Raw genomic sequence first — 17,234 nt, 5'->3', positions numbered from 1 at the left:
TAATCTGCCAGTAATGTCAGTTAATGTGAGGTTATCTTTGGCAGTACTTCCAGTGAAGTTACATAGTCATCATAGCTCTTATCTAACGAAGACAAAATTATATAAACCTGATGTAGTTCTGTGAAGATAAGTTCTTTTTCATGCAGTTCCTGAAAAATTATCTTCATAGTGTTTAAATGAGTCAACATGTCTCCATTCTTTTGAAGATGTGTTCTGAACAGTTTCCGTGTAAGATTTATATGTGCTCCTACACTGTCTCGAACATAAATCTTCTTTAGAAAATTCTCCCAACATTTCGCAGCTGTTTCTTCTCCACGAATATGGACAAGCTGCTGGTCACATAGAGTCAGTCCTATTATACAGAGAGCTTGCTCATTCTTCAGTTTATATTCTTGTATTTTCTGGGCATCATTCTCATCTTCCGGATCCCATGCATCTACCTCTGGTGGGTTTTGAATTATACTCCACAAACCTTCTCTGCGTAGAAGTAGGCTGCATTTCATGGACCATGAAACATAGTTTGTTCCATCCAGTTTGGATATTAGAGACAAACTTTGTAAATTGACTTGTGCCATCTTTTTCTGGATATTAAACTATAATTAATAAAACACAGCTGTCTGTTTACAGTATTGTGTAACTACACAAACTCTCACTTTATATAAGCCTGTTATATCCTGGTTAGTCTGACTGTGCAGCTGGGCCCATAACCAGTGTTAGGGATATACACCCTAGCAGAACCTGCACGGCAGTCAGGCAGGCAGGCAAATATGTGAGATAAACGTTGTTGTAGTTTACACTCAATAAAACAGATACACAGTGCTAGTTAAATAGTTTATTCCAGTAAGATTTATAGCATAGTCAAACAGTCCATATATCATACACTAGTTCAGTCCGTCCGGGGATTAATCAGTTGCAAAGTCCAGTGTCGAAAAAGAGGTCAGTAAACTTACAAATATCAGTCCAGTTATATCTCCAGGCATGATATTCTGCTCTGGAAAAAAATCGGGGCGGCCAAAGAGACCCGCGCCGCGCGCCCGGGAGCGCCCGCTGCTTTCCCTCACCAGGGCCGGGCAGTGGCGTGTTGCATGGAGGCTGGTCTGTGGCTGGCCCAGCTCCCTTTTCCTGCCGCTCAGCGGCCTCCGCTCGCACCGCCCGGGCTCCGCTCAGGTATCCGGCTGGGGGCTGTCAGGAGTTGCTACCGCGGCGCAGCTCACGCGGCTCCAGTCCCGCGTTGCCTCGGGAAGGAAAAGGCAAAACCAGGAGCCGCTGCTGCCATTGCAAAGCGCCGCCGCTGCTCTTCCTTTTGCCTTTCCCTTCCTGAGGCAACGGGACTGGAGCCGCACGGAGCCGCGCCAGCAACTCCTGACTCAGGGCCTCCGAGGGAGGAAAGAGGAGAAGAAGGGGTGGGGGGAAAGGGGGGATTCCCAAAAAAATCAGAATTCCGATTTTAATTGGAAGAATATCATGCCTGATCTCTCTTCGCAGTAGAGATATGAAGAAGTAAAACCTCCTTTCTTTCTTTCAGCAACAGCAAAGAACACGCAGTTAACAATCCATCATCGTCAGCAAGCAATCCAGTAAGCCAGCAATCAATCAAGTTCTCTTGCTCCCTCTTATGGCAATTTACAGGCGCACCCAAAATTACATGCTTTGCAGTTAAAGTGACACACACTTATATTCACTATCATAGTCTATATACATTATTTTACCCAAACTACGTTAGGTAACCTATGTTATTCCTAACAGCATTGAAAAAAGTGACTTATGACCACTTTTCACACTTACAACCACGTTCATGTGATTTACATTTGGATGCTTGGCAATTAACTCACACTTATGATTGTTTCAGTGTCCCAGAGTCATGTGAATCTCTTTGGTGACCTTCTGACACAGTTGTTAATTTAAAAACTGCCATGATTCACTTCAATGTGGCGAGAAGAGTTGTAAAATGGGGCAAAACTCACTTAACAAATTTCCAAACAAATTAGCAACACAAATTTCGGGCTCGATTGTAGTTATAAGTTGAGGACTACCTGTATGTACATGACAGGCACTGCACAGGTCAAGTGGGATGCGTGGGAGTGCATGAGAGGTGCTATGTGGCTCAGGAAAGGTGCCCAAAGGTCACAGGTGGTATTCAGCGGGTTCTGACCAGTTCTGGAGAACCGGTAGCGCAAATCTTGAGCAGTTAGGAGAACTGGCAAATCCCACCTCTGACTGGCCCCTCCCCCATCTATTCCCTGCCTCCCATTGAGTCCCAGCTGATTGGCTGGGTCTTCTTTGGTTGCCCTGCACAGGAGAACGGAGCTGCAAAGCAGGTTACTGGGGTGGGGAGGGAATGGGGATTTTACAGCATCCTTCCCCTGAAGTGGAGAGGGAATGGGGATTTTGCAGTAACCTCCCCCTGCCACGCCCACCAAACCACGCCCACAGAACCGGTAGTAAAAAAAAAATATTGAATCCCACCATTGCCAAAGGTGGATAAGAGACACATCATGGGTCAGGGGTGATGCACAAGAAGAGTTGCACAGTTTAGCAAGGTTGCATGAGCACAGCACAGGTTGGGAAAGGTGAACAGGGTGCCCAAGTCTGCAAGAGAGGCATCGCTAGGGTAGAGGAGTGTGGGGTTGGCCAAGTGTTATGTCAGGAAACATCTCTGAAACCATGATCCAATGAGGTTTAGATAAATATCACTATATCCAGTTCATGTCTGTATTTTATAATGAAATAATTATGGGGACAGGGGGAAAGTCCCGTAATTGATTAAAGGGTTGGGAAATTACTACAGGCAACGAGCCAAATAGTCAGTGGATTTTAGTATAATCCAACATTTTGTTTGCTCAGCATCCAGTTATTTTGTCCACCCAGATTCAATGAAAGCATGTATATGTCAAAATAGCCTGATGGCAAGAAATTGCAAATATATGTTATGATTGTCCTCTTACAGCCAGATTTTCTTAAAAAATGGATTCCACTGCAGAATCCAGGAACAAAAGATTCTGTCTGCTTTGAACTACCCAAGACCAGAAATTGGCATAATCTTTAAGCAGAATTTGCTAAGATGAATTTGAAAGAACTGGGTCACTGAACCTGTTGTTTGTACAAATGTAGTGAACGAATGCTAGCAAATGTTCACTCACAGCACGTGTGGGCAGGCAACGCACAATCTCCTTTTGCAAAACCCAGACTATCTCTGTAATATACTGTCAAAATTCATTGGCAAAATGACTGCTTTCCAGCAAAAATTTAGTTGCTAATTTTTTTAAAAAAAAAAAAGTCAACACCGGGTTGACTCTTAACTGCATTAGGTCCTTCCTGACATAAATAAAAAATTCAGAGAACCGGCAAATACCGCCTCTGACTGGCCCCGCCCCCATCTATTCTCTGCCTCCCATTGAGTCCCAGTTGATCGGCTGGGTCTTCTTTTGTTGCCCTGCACAGAAGAATGGAGCTGGAAAACAAGTTAGTGGGGTAGGAAGGGAATTGGGATTTTGCAATAATCTTCCCCCAGGAGTGGGGAGGGAATAGGGATTTTACAGTATTCTTCCCCTGCCACGCCCACCAAGCCACGCCCACATAACCTGTAGTAAAAAAACAGGTGAATCCCACCACTGGTTATGACTGGCATTAAATCCACTGTATCTTCTTCAGGAATATTCTGAGAAATTAGCCCCATTCCATAGCAAAATGGGGACTATTTTAAACAGAGAAAAGGGCCTCAACAAGACAGAATATAACAAGTGTAGCTCTTTGTGAACACATTAATAGTTTTATTGCACCAAGAGGAATCAATTCTCATTTTTAAAACAATAACCCCCCCATAATCAAATAAATAGCAATAATAAATCTTACAAATTAATTCCAGAAGCAGAACATGTTCAGCCCAATATAAACATTGCCATTTTAAAAACATATATGACATCCTCAAAGAATGTCCTTAGGTTGTGTACTAGTGGCAAGGAAGACTTATTTCATTGTTTATTATATTTATATGCTGCTCATCTCGATCTCAAATAACACTGGGTGGCTTGAAACATGGTATTAAGGGCCTTACCTGGACACTCAGATCACTTCCACAAATTATGTGCGTATGATACCTGTACTTTTATGCAGAAAAACCAACCACAACCACAAACCACATAATCGTGAGAGTAAAACTTTCAAAACCTTCATATATGGCAAATGTAGGGTATTTTTTTAAATGAAACAAGACCCCAATTTTACAATGGCTGAGTTTTCTCATGGCCAAATTCACTATAAGTGTTTCTGGACCGTGGCAATTTTAAGCTGGGTGGATTTCAACAGAATTCTGGGAGTTGAAGTCCACCTAGCTTAAGGTTGCCAAAGTTTAGAAACACTGCACTGTAAGGTTAGAACCAATGTTGGATTTCGAAGGAACAATATCACATTTTGGCTTCTTATCTGGACCTCTGTTCATCTAGGCCATGGGGGTCAAACTCGTGGCATCACGTTGCCATCAGGTGACATTTCGCCATGTTTTTCCCTATTTGTGGAGCTGGAACAGGTGTGACTTGTGCATGACGCATCAGGCCCGCAAGCTGCCAGTTTGACACACCTGATCTAGGCTAGTGTTTCTCAACCTTGGCAACTTTTAAGAAGCCTGGACTACAACTCCCAGAACTCTCCAGCCAGCATGGGAAGTTGTAGTCCACGCATCTTAAAATTACTAAGGTTGAGAAAAAGTGATCTGAACAGTTCATGCTTTTCACTCTTTTTAGCAAAGCGAATGTTGTGTACTAGAAGCTAACTTGCAGAAAAGAGTTAATTTAACAGTCAAGTCATTTCTCACCACTGAGTTATAGCCGGTCCAATTGCTTTGAACTCCCTGATTCTAATGCACACTCTAGGCAAGCGAGCATCCATACCACACTGAGTTTTGCATTTTGCACCAAGTCTCTCTCCTCCTCGTCAGCAGAAGGTTCACCATCAGACCCCACGGCAGATGATGCTGCACCATGAACCTTATGACATAATTCCAAAAACAGGATTGTGACGGCAAATGCCAGGACCGTATTCCTCGTAGGCTTTCTTGGTGTGACACACTTCAAAGAACTCTGGCTGAGGGGGGGGAAAAAAACATATTAAGGATAAATCAGAAGCTTTTGCGTGCAAAAAAAATGCGATCAAGAAAATGAGCCAGTCCAGAAGAAAAATTGGTGGTACAGGATCACCTTCCCAGCGCATTTCTCTCCCTTGAAATAGCAGGAATTCACTACACGGGGCAAAGATAGATTGGCAGTTTATTTTGAAAGAAAGAGACACATATCCTCAAGATATTTTTTGCCACAAGGAACAGAAATTTTAAGAAAGCAATACAGAAAGAATTTGTTCCATTTCTCACTCACGTTATGCTACTATGCAAAGTGATTGCATAGATGAAAACTTGCTGAAGTCTGCTCTTACACCATTTGTCAAAACAGAATAAAATAGAATAGTTTTCCCCCTCCCCCCATGCTATCACTCTGCTGAACAACTAATTCCCACAACACCATCTTATGCCCTGGATTATCAAACCACCTAGCAGAGCTCGATTCCTATTATCCTTCTCATCTTTCCTATTACCTATTTCTTCAGCATTTTATGACTATAACTTTTTTGTTTTGTATCTTATTGTTGATTGCTTTTACTAGTATCCTGTTATGATTTATGTTGATTATTTAGTAGCCTATGACTATAACTGAGTGTTGTAATGTATGATTTATGATGATTGTATTTTGATTATGATCGTGATTTATCACATGTTGCTTGCAGGGGTGGGCTCCAAAAATTGTAGCAAAGGGTTCTCTGCCCGGTGGGTGGGTGGCCATGGTGAGTGTGGCCTAGTCGGCCTCCTGCACCATGGCAGAGGAGCATTTTTGCCCTCCCTGGGCTCCAGAGGCTTTCCTTGAGCCTCCGGGAGGGTGAAAACGGCCTCCCCGGGCTCCGAAGGCTCTCCAGAAGCCAGAAACGGGGGCATTTCCAGCCTTCCTGAACTTCCAGGGGGCCCATTTTTTGCCCTCCCCGAGCTTCCGTGCATGCCCTGCACTTAACTGCATCCAAAATGGGTCGTGTGGGGACTCCTGGGAGGGGTGGGGAGGGGTGGCCGGGGCCAGCCAGGAGTGGGATTTGGGGGTTCCCCGAAATGCACAGGGCTCTCTTGAACCCCTGCAAACCCCCAGCAGCCCAGCCCTGGTTGCTTGTATGTACATTGTACACTGAAGAGCTTATCCTTGCATGCCCAATCATACTGGGCCAATAAAGAATTCTATTATATTTGTCAAAAATCCTATCCAATTGACTATTTTTCCTTCCTTACATTATCACCAGAAAGAGCTGGTTCTGAACCCGGAAGGCTCAGAGTTGGCTCGGGGCTGTTCCAAATTAGAGACTAAAAAAGCACCTTTTTTGAATTTTCATGAACTGAGCACAGAATTGTACAAAGAGAGCAAGTCAGTACACTGAGTGGTGGCTAGTCAAGTCTCAAGGCTGAAGAAGGAAGCAGAGTTGCTGGGCAAATGAAAGGGAATATATGTGTCCCAGGATAACATTGCAGGATGCAGTCTGGGCCGGTCAGTGGAACCAGAGATTTACTCTTCCAAGCTTTCAGACTCGTGCTGAAGTCCATCCTCAGAGAATTTCTCTCTACCAGAATGTGGGCTTTGGGCTATTCTGTGCTTCGTATTTATGTGGTGCTGGGCTGCCAAGTGCAAAAATCTTCAGGTGTTTCGAACTACTTCTTAAATGTAGATCATCTCAGTTTGTATCCTGAAGAAAGCCCTCAACGTATGACCAGAACTGAGCACGGAATTATGATTAGAAGCTTGCGGCTGTAAGTGTTGTGGTTCGCTGGCAGCCGGTGCAGACAGCAGAGGTATAGGTCAGTGGGGAAGAATGGGGACCAGTCAGGGAGTCTGGAGAGGACTTGGACGAGGGTCCTGCGTCCGATGCAGGGATGGGACCAGGACCATCTGGCAGTGGGGTGCTGCCTTCGGAGCCTTCGGAGTCTGGCAGCAGTGAGGTAGAGGACCCAGGGGAGCCTGTTCCCAGTGCACATGTGCACAGAGCTGCTAGAAGGCGAGAGCAGCTGAAGCAGAAGGGGTGACTTGGGAGTAAGGCTGGGAGGTGATTGCCCCTCCCATAAGGGATAAAAGTCAGACCTCAATGATGAAACTTTTGCAGGAAGCAAAGCAGTTCAGTATATACTGAGTCCTTCTTGAAGCTCTGCATATTCTGGTAGATTTTTTTCCAGTACTGTTACAATTAATTTGGATACTTCTGTTTTTGGCAGCATTCCACAGCACTGACAGGCATGTGCTTATCTGTTTAAGTTAGTTTTGGCTGTGACTGGAAATAATTCCCAGCGTTGCATTAAAATAGGTTTTGCTTTTAAAACAAGTTTGTGTTTAATTACATTTGACGAAGCCTGGGTCAGAACAGTAAGTCAAGGCATCACATGACCAGATCACACGACCAGGTTCACATGAACCTTTCTTTTAAGTTAAAGCTGCAGTCATTAAGTAAATGATCGTTAAGTAAATCTCTTTTCCCCAACAGGCATTTTTTTTTGCTGAAAATTGAAAGTAAACCCTAGAAACTGGCCAAAAGAAATCACAAATCAGAGTTATATGACTATAAGACACTACAAAAGGCTGTAAAGGTGAGCAGGTTGCCAAGTGCCCCAAATTTGATAATCTGATCATTGTAACTCTGAAAATGAGTCTGGGGAGGTCCACCAAACGGTCATTAAGCAGCCCTTTGTAAGTTGAGGGTTATCTGTAGGTTCTCTGGATTAAACAAATTTAATCAGATATCCTTAGAAGACACTGTTTTTTTTTTAAACTGAGAAATGTTAAGTGGGATTTGGTGGGGGGGGGATTTTGCCTAACAAAATTTGTTCTCTCCACATTGATCTTATTAATGCAAGACGTAAGCCTGACCAGCAATGGAAAAAACAATGAGTTCATTTGCTGGTGGGAACAATAAAAGAGAAGTTTCTGTGCCTTGGAATCGAACAAATGATGTGCAGCTTTTCTAGGACCAGCTGATTTAATAAAAGACATACCGTTGACGCAAGCATAGACCCGCCAAACCAGACGGCATAACGCTGCATGTGATGACTGATGACTTGAACTTCCACAGGTTTGGGCTGCAAAACACAAACAAAAGCAGAATATTATCAGAACACGACACAGGCTGAGTTAACCAGGCCTACCAGTTGGAACGGCACGCTGTGTTTAATGAATTATTATGGGAGAAGAAATTCTGAATAACCATCTGTGTGGAATTAATGAAGCTGGCTCAGATTCCAGCAAATGCGGGTTGGAAATCTCCATGGCTCACTACCCAAGATTTGAGCTCTCCATTCCTAATGCAAGAGACCGTTCTACTAGAAGGAATGTAATTACACTTGCCGGATTCAAGCACCTGCCCAAAATATTGTGAGTTCCGCTATTTTTTTTTCCAAACTGTTGCTAGAATCACAGCTTGGACATCTATGGTCCAGCAAAAAAGAAAATATTGATCTTTCTTTCTTTCTTTCTTTCTTTCTTTCTTTCTTTCTTTCTTTCTTTCTTTCTTTCTTTCTTTCTTTCTTTCTTTCTTTCCTTTCCTTTCCTTTCCTTTCCTTTCCTTTCCTTTCCTTCCTTCCTTCCTTCGTCTGTCTGTCTTGACTCCTGGCAATTAGCTGGATAAAGTCCCTCCAGGATTCTTGACAAGTGATTTGCCATTGCCTTGTTCCTAGGGCTGAGAAAGAGTGTCTGGCCCTAGGAGACCAGCTGACTTTGTGTCTAAGGCAGAACTAGAATTCACAGCCTCCCAGTTTTTAGCCTGATGCCTTAACTGCTACACCAAACTAACTCTCATTCATCCTCTACTCCACTCATATTAACCAGAATGAAATCCTTTGAGCTAAACCTTTTGCAATCAGACCTCTGATTTCCAAAAACCTGAGTTTTGTTACAAAGGAGTATAACTCTGGGCTGAAAATGTTCTAACATTTTCTGGATGTTGGGCAGTTCTTTAAACCTGGAGATTTCAACTGACTGTCATCATATATAAATAATATAATGTTGTTCTTTGCAAATCATCTCAGAGCAGGATATTGGCCTGAATAAATGCAATTAACATGTTTTTAAAGGTGTCGTCTGATTTACAGGCCTTGCTAATCCGTTCAGCCCCCCCCCCCCCCCTTGTTTGTTCAGCCATTTAATGAAAAATCAAAATTTACCTTTAATCGACCCCCACTGAGTTCTTCGCTGATTTTTAGTCGAGCATCTACTTCTCTTTTCAAATCTCTCTGTAAGCGACGACCAAAATCTCTGAACATCGTAGATCCTCCTGAAAGCACCACATTCTACATGACAAAGAAATATTTTTGGGGCTTTAGACAATGCAGTCAAACCTTTTGATAAAACAGACAGATCTATGGATCTTTTCTCCAGGATGAGGAATAGCAGGACAAAAATGTGATCGGTCAGGTACATCCATACAGAGAGTTTTCAACTTACGACCATTATTGAGCCTGAAATTATGTTCGCTAGTAGTTGCAGCCATTAAATGGGTTACCATATGATCAGCCTTGATTTCGTGGTTGTTAAGCAAATGACATGGTCTTTAAGTGAATCCATTTTTCCTCAAGGGCAGTTTTTGCTGAAAACCAGGAAAAAACATTGAAAATCACAGTCGTGTGACCACAGACCGTAGCAAACAGTTGTAAAAATGAGCTGGTTTCCAAGCCTCCAAAATGTGATCACGTGACCATGTGAGGGGGATGTATATTCAGTCATTGTAATTTCAAAATCAAGTCATAAGTATCTCTTGGGGGGGGTCTGTGGTAGCTACTAAGTGATCAGCAGTAGGTGAAAGACTTTCTATATCACATGACAAATCCACTGATGTCATTCTGCAGGAAGATCAAATAAATCAAGTTGATGGCCATCACCACACAATCAAAGTGCAATCAAATCTTTACAAGCTTTGCACTGAATATGAGCTTCTATTGCAAAGGTGACATATTTTTTTTTGACACACATATCCCATGGATACATCTATTTTCACACCGAGTGTCCAGTCTTTTGGCTTGCCTGGGCCTCATTGAGTGAACTCTCTTAGTATTCAAGATTTAGCTTTAGAATAAGCATCTCCATTACAAAATGAATTGAAGCAAAACTGAAAGAAAGCAGCAGCTAGGTTGGAGAAGGAATGAATTAATTTATGCATGGAACAGTGTTTCTCAACCATGGCTACTTTAAGGTGGGTGGACTTCAATTCCCAGAATTCCCCAGCCAGCTTGTGGGAGTTGAAGCCCACACACCTTAAACTTGTCAAGTTAAGAAACAATGGTGTAAACCAACACACTAACAGAGGTCTCCAAACTTGGCAACTTTAAGACTTGTGGACTTCAACTCCCAGAATTCTCCAGCCGGCATAGTTGGCTGGAGAATTCTGGGAGTTGAAGTCCACAAGTCTTAAAGTTACCAACTTTGGGGACCCCTGCACTATAAGATCTTAAATGAAAATTAATGAGATATTTCAGAACAAAGAATTCCAAATTTCCATAACTGAGAAGGTCATAGTCATCTTACCTCACCTGATAATTTACTTTAGTCTATAGGAGGGTACACAGTTTATTCTATTTATTACGTTTAATAGACTTTAGTCGATAGGGGGTACACAGTTATATTCTATTTATTACATTTAATAGACTTAAGGCCAAAACCTTTTCCCTCACACGGCACATTACAATAATGAGTGCTAATTAAACTGATATGGTTTTTGAGAAAATTGTTGGTTTACTTCTTTCAAATGGCTAGAAAGGCTAATGAGAATTAGCCGTTATTAATTCCTTCATCTCAGCCACAGCAATCCTTATGAATCTAACAGGGATCTTCAAACTTGACAGCTTTAAGACTTGTGGACTTCAACTCCCAGAATTCCTCATCCAGTCATGTTAGCACAGGAATTCTGGGAGTTGAAGTCCACAAGTCTTAAAGCTGTCAAGTTTGAAGACCCTTGATCTAAGACCATGACTGAAAACACATTACTTACAACCAGACCTTACATTCAGATGTTTGTCAACTGGCATGTACTGTATGTATGAAGGTTGCAGCATCCCAGGGTTGGGTGATCACCATTTGTGACTTTCCCAGCTGGCTTCTGACAAGCAAAGCCAATGGGGAAAGCCATGGTCTCTTAATAACTGGGTGATTCATTTAACCTTAGGATGATTCACTTAGCAACCATGACAAAAAGATCACAAAATTGGGATGACTCACTTAATAGCAAATATTCTGGTTCCAATTGTACTCATAAGTCAAGGAATGTAGAAAATGTCTGCTATCTAAGAGCAAATAAATCTGGAATGGTTAATAAGATCTACCTAAACCAGGAATCTTCAAACTTGACAGCTTTAAGACTTGTGGACTCCAACTCCCAGAATTCCTCCTCCAGTCATGTTAGCTCAGGAATTCTGGGAGTTGAAGTCCACAAGTCTTAAACTTGCCAAGTTTGAAGATCCTTCACCTAAACACTGGAGAAAAGAGCACATATGAATCCAGTTGACAATGGATTATAGGAGACTGTTGAATTTTGATGCAGAAGATGGTCTCCATAACTTCTACATTGAACCGTAGCATCCAGGGTAAAAATGATTTGAATAATAATGTACTATAAAACTGAAGGACAGAAGACTAAGTGAAACTTTTGAATGATCCATCCGTTCATTATTCATGGAGAAAAGTTTGCTCAGCAGTTAATAATAACAAAAGGATAATAAAGTAGGTGTAAATGTTAACTAGAAATGCTTATATTGTGTATGGTACAACAGAACTAATTAATCCACACTATTGCTATGAATAGAAAGCAGTAATAAGTACCAATTTAAGATATACAAAAAGGATTTTCGTTTAGAATTCCTTTTATGAAGGTATTTTAGACAACTTCTGCTGTGAAACGGTATTGCTTCATTCATGAAATCAAGAAAGAGCCTTTTTTAGTAGACAAATTGTTTCCTGTTTCCCCTTTTCATTCTTAATGATGATTAAATGTCAAGATACCCAACAGAAGAACTGGGGACTATTTCAAAGAGGATGGCCCCAGATCACTATAACCAAGGTCCTTGGTGCTCTCTGAGCTTGATTGTTTTCTGGAAGATGTTTCATTACCCAAGTAGGTAACCTAATCAATGCAGCAGATCCCACGCTCACTAACACCGATGAGGTTAGTAAATTGAGTAATAACAATAGACTTATAATGAAACGTCTGCAAGAAAACAACCAAATTCAGAGAGCACCAAGGAGCCAAAGTGAACTATAAATATTATCTTCTATTGGTAACGCTATAAAGTCTTCAGAGTGATTTATAGCCTGTTACAAATGTCGCCTATGGATTTTCAACAGATAGTGATGATAGCAGAGCTGATCTCTCTTTAGTTAATTACTTCACTCAATAATCTACAACTTTGGGGTTTTTTCATTAGCTACCTAATGAAATTTTACAATTTTACAAATAATGATTTTACTAACCTGGGAACAATTTATTTTTTTTGTGATTTTATTTATCTAATTTTTATTTATTTTCCTGCAACAAGGTTATATTCCTAATACAAACAGCTTTGTTTCATCTGCAATTATCTGGTCAAACTTTTAAACTTTCTTCTTTTTACGAACTTTATGAGGATTTTTTTATAGCCACAAGAGGGGGCTCCAAGATAAGGAATAACTACATGATGGTTTTCCATTATGAAATTAAATTTAAATTAAGATAGGCAGACAGGGTTTTAGTATAAAAAACAGTATTTTGAAAAACTTTTAAGAACTGAATGCTTAGAATTAGGCTGCAGCATTCTTTTAATGGCTTTCATTATCTTTTTTTCTTACACGATTATCTGGAGGCTAAAACATATGAAGAATGGTTACAGGAACTGGGCTTGGCTAGTCTAGTGAAGAGAAGGACCAGCGGAGACATGATAGCAGTCTTCCAATATTTGAGGGGCTGCCACAGGGAGGAAGGGGTCAAGCTATTTTCCAAAGCACCTGTAGGCCAGACAAGGAATAATGGATGGAAATTGATCAAGGAGAGATTTAACCTGGAAATAAGGCAAAACTTTCTGCCAGTGAGAACAATCAACCAATGGAACAGAAGTTGCCCTTGGAAGTTGTGGGAGCACCATCACTTGAGACTTTCAAGAAGAAATTGGGCTCCCATCTATCAGAAATGGTGTAGGGTCTCCCGCTTGGGCGGGGGATTGGACTAGATGACCTACAAGGTCCCTTCCAACTCTGTTAATCTGTAAATCTGGAATTTATATATTAGATCTATATCATTTTTAAACCTTATTATGTTACACTTAACTGGGGGCCAAAACAGAAAAGGCTCTTCTTGCCAGCCAAAATTCTGTGATCAACGGGATCCAAAATAGGCCCTTTCTGCTGGAATTAATGGAGTGGTTAACCCTGAGGTAAATTCCTTAGATACTCTGAACCCATGCCATAAAAGCCTTTGAAAATTATCATCATCTCTTCCTCCATTTCCCCCTAGATTATCTATGCATTCCATTAGAAAAGGTTTTCTCTTCCCAGGTCAGAAAAGAGACATCACAAAAAAACGTATTAGAACTCTGTTGACACAGGATATAATACTAGAATCTTGAAGCCTGCCTAGGATGCTTTCTCCTCGTCATACTAACGAGAATCAAGACAGGGCAATCTTGAGTGTTTTCCTCACCCTCCCCTGTCTACCTAGGCTAAGTAGATATTTACATAGTAGTTAAGGACTGCCTTCTTCAAGACTATCTTTGTCCTGGACAGCTTTTGTACACCCCACTGATGATGCCAATAGAAGCCATTAGAAGAAAAGAATGAAGACATACAGAGAGGACAGAGAAGAACTACTATCTTTTCATAAATGGAATTGATAATTAACATCATGCATCAAATTAAAAACTTCCCAGCTAATAATCCTAACTGTTCAGGAAAAAATGAATAAAGCTAAAAAAATAAAGCTAGTATATGTCTAGTATATGAGACAGATATGAAAATAGAGAATGTTAACTTGTTGGGATGTACAGGAGCCAGCAAAAAATAAACACATTTCAATATAAGTAAATATACAATGATCCACAATGGAGCCAATTATCCTAATAATATAAAAAAATTAGGAAAGCCTTCAATGCACTTCCTTGTAATTCTAGGACTGTCATAGTTTTTGATTGGCAGCATCCATCCAGGCACAACCAAAATTAAATATGTACCTCCATCCTTGTATGAAAATGCCAACTAATGTTTAATCATAGCAAGTAGCTGAAGGGTACAAGGATAGCTAATAAATAAACAATAAACAGAATGCATAGAAATAACAGGCAAGAACATTTAAATGAATCTTTTCCTGCCAAATTACATTGCCATTTTAAAAAGGGTGTTTTTTTAAAAAAAAAATTGTAAGACAAATTGCTTTTGTGTCTAATCACACTACACCAAATAAAGTACTTCTATTCTATTCTATTCCTCTACAAACATATGCATGAATTTCATTATTAAAAGTTAATGTTTTTAATAGCTGAAATTTCATGAGATCAGTAAATCTCATAAGATTCTCAGAATTAGGAGGCTGCCATTAGTTTGTGGTGATAGGCAATCTCTAGCAACTAGAGCCACTTAAATATGGTATTTCATTTCATTTTTGCCTACATCAATGATCACCTGCAGTATTTTATGGGTCATCAGTGCCTCTTGGAGCAAAAAACAGAAACCATCAAGGTAAAATTACCCTGTCAGTGAGATGGGCAGGCTCCAAATTTAATAACTATAATAAACAAATTAAAAAGCAAATGTGTGATTTTTGTCTACTTCTCTAAAAACGGATGAGCTTTAAAGGCATGAGAAAAGCTGAATCTATAGCTAGACACCTAATAATGTTCAGAAATGTTCAGTGTTGGACTAATACTGAAAATAAAAGCAGTTTTACCAAAATTATGTTTTCAAGATCATAATCTATTTGTTTATTCCTCTACCTGCAAGCTACTAATCAAACCAGCAGGAAGACACACAAGGTGTGAGACTTCAAATTTCACCTGAATGTCGTTTCATAATTCTGTCTCTCTGTGTACCTTATACAAAGGACGCCGAACATCAATGGGACAGTTCTGTATAACTTCATCCACAACATTCGAAATAGAGTCCACAAAATCTGGATTGGCAAACTAAAAACAAATAGGAGAGGCAGATAATCAATTAATGCAGATATAGGAAGTCTTGGAATTATGACAATTGGTTTAAACTTATAACAGCTGAAGTTATAATAGCTGTAAAAAGCGTATAGATAATTTTCGAGTTACAGCCATTGGTTTAATGACTGTTTGAAGTTATGCCGCAGGTGAAAAAAGTGACATGTGATTGGTCCTTGCACTCAAAATTCTTCCTCTTGGCAATGGGCAGGTATGTACAATAGTTGCAGCATTCCGGTGTCATATGATTGGCATTTGTGAGGCTTGGCAGGGATCCTCTGACAAGCAATGTCAATGGGGAAAACAGATTGACTGACTTATATCAAAGGGAAGGTGTGCATTTTCTAACACTAACACTAACACTAACACGGCATTTCCGGATGCCTTTATAAGTAGATTACTGCATTCCTGTCAAACAGGAAAACAAATAGTAAAAATAGGGAGCGCTATATCAAACCCTGCTCCAGTTAACAGCGGTGTTCCCCAAGGCAGCGTTCTAGGACCCATACTCTTTATACTCTATATAAATGACCTTTGCGATCACCTTATAAGCAACTGTGTCCTCTTTGAGGATGACGTAAAACTATTCAACACCACTGACAATGCTACTATCCTTCAAAGCTACCTTGATTATGTGTCTGAATGGTCAAACATCTGGCAACTCCAAATCTTGACCAACAAATGCTCTGTCCTACACATTGGTAAAAAATATCAGTACATTAAATACAAACTAGGCGGATATGACCTCGTTGATGATCCTCACTCTGTCAAGGACCTCGGAGTTCTCATATCAAATGACCTAAGCGCCAGAGCTCACTGTAACAGCATTGCCAAAAAGGCATTAAGAGTTGTAAATCTAATCTTACGAAGCTTCTCCTCTGGAAATATCAAATTGCTATCTAGAGCATACAAAACTTTTGCTAGACCAATACTCGAATACAGCTCATCAGTCTGGAATCCGCAATGCATATCAGACATTAATACAATCGAGCAAGTCCAGAAGTATTTCACGAGAAGAATACTACACTCCTCTGCTCGCAACAGAATACCCTATATCACCAGGCTTGAGATTTTGGGCTTGGACCACCTTGAATTACGCCGCCTATGGTTAGACAAGCGTAGCACACAAAATTATCTGCTACAATGTCCTACCAGTCAATGACTACTTCAGCTTCAACTGCAACAATACAAGAGCACACAACAGATACAAACTCAATGTAAACCGCTTCAAACTCGATTGCAGAAAGTACAACTTCAGCAACAGAATGGTCAATGCCTGGAATGCACTACCTGACTCTGTTGTTACATCCTCTAGCCCCCACTCCTTTAACCTCAAACTAACCACTACTGACCTCATCCCACTCCTAAGAGGTCTGTAAGGGGCGTGCATAATGCCCCATCGTGCCTACTGTCCCTGTCCAATTGTCCCCATTTATTCGTACTGTTAGGTATAACATTGATACCAAATATGGTTTGGGTGAATAAATATATAAAACTTAGATATCATGGTTTAAGTGCTTATCACTTTAAGCACAATGTTGCAGGCAATTAGCCGATTAAGGGTGCGGTTAGAAGTTACAATATAAGGAAGCATTAGAAGCTGGAAAGCTTACTGTGATTAACTGTGAATACTGTTTGTACTGTGCCTGTGACCGAGATGATCCTGTCTGCTACTGTTTGCTGATTTACTGCGGAATTCAACTGTTCTACTGTTTGAGCGTCTTGCTGAATATCCAGCGTTTGTTTCTCTGGAGAGAGGCACCGGAGGAGGAGAAGATATCTTTATCGGCTGATAAAGATATTGTAAGGACTCTTATCTTGGACTGTAATAGTGAGTCTTACTGGATGGAAATATAGTGAATGACAAATGGACTGAATGACAATGCTTTAAACTCTAAATGGATTAAAAACTATTTAAACTACAAACAGTGTTTGTGTTCAGTGTGTGTATACTCTGGGGCCCTTCCACTCTCGTTTGGCTGCCTGGCTTGACTACTGCTGCAATACTCTGCTA

The 17,234-nt window shown here is 40.7% G+C and overlaps 1 protein-coding gene across 7 annotated transcripts in view; it reads right to left on the bottom strand.

The window, feature by feature from the left end:
* Positions 1–3,747: 3,747 nt before the first annotated feature.
* ACTR3B (actin related protein 3B) overlaps positions 3,748–17,234 on the bottom strand; it is a 35,463-nt gene continuing 21,976 nt past the window's right edge. For 4 of the 7 annotated variants that reach the window (XM_087946597.1, XM_087946594.1, XM_026678966.2 and 1 more), the window contains 4 exons: positions 15,104–15,196; positions 9,227–9,352; positions 8,063–8,146; positions 3,748–5,079 (listed from right to left, as the gene is read on the bottom strand). In XM_087946597.1, coding sequence (XP_087802723.1) covers positions 4,984–5,079; positions 8,063–8,146; positions 9,227–9,352; positions 15,104–15,196 — 399 coding nt within the window. In that variant the 3' untranslated portion in view covers positions 3,748–4,983. The remainder of the gene's footprint in view (positions 5,080–8,062; positions 8,147–9,226; positions 9,353–15,103; positions 15,197–17,234) is intronic. The other 3 variants (XM_087946593.1, XM_087946596.1, XM_087946595.1) reach the window with 1 other exon arrangement.

The sequence above is a fragment of the Notechis scutatus genome, chromosome Z (genome assembly GCF_049901735.1).
Source record: "Notechis scutatus isolate UNSWTSFEM ecotype Mainland chromosome Z, rNotScu1.2, whole genome shotgun sequence".
NCBI classification, from domain to species: Eukaryota; Metazoa; Chordata; class Lepidosauria; order Squamata; family Elapidae; genus Notechis; species Notechis scutatus.
Note: the sequence above shows the minus strand (reverse complement) of the source record. Positions and strands in the feature narration are given on the sequence as shown.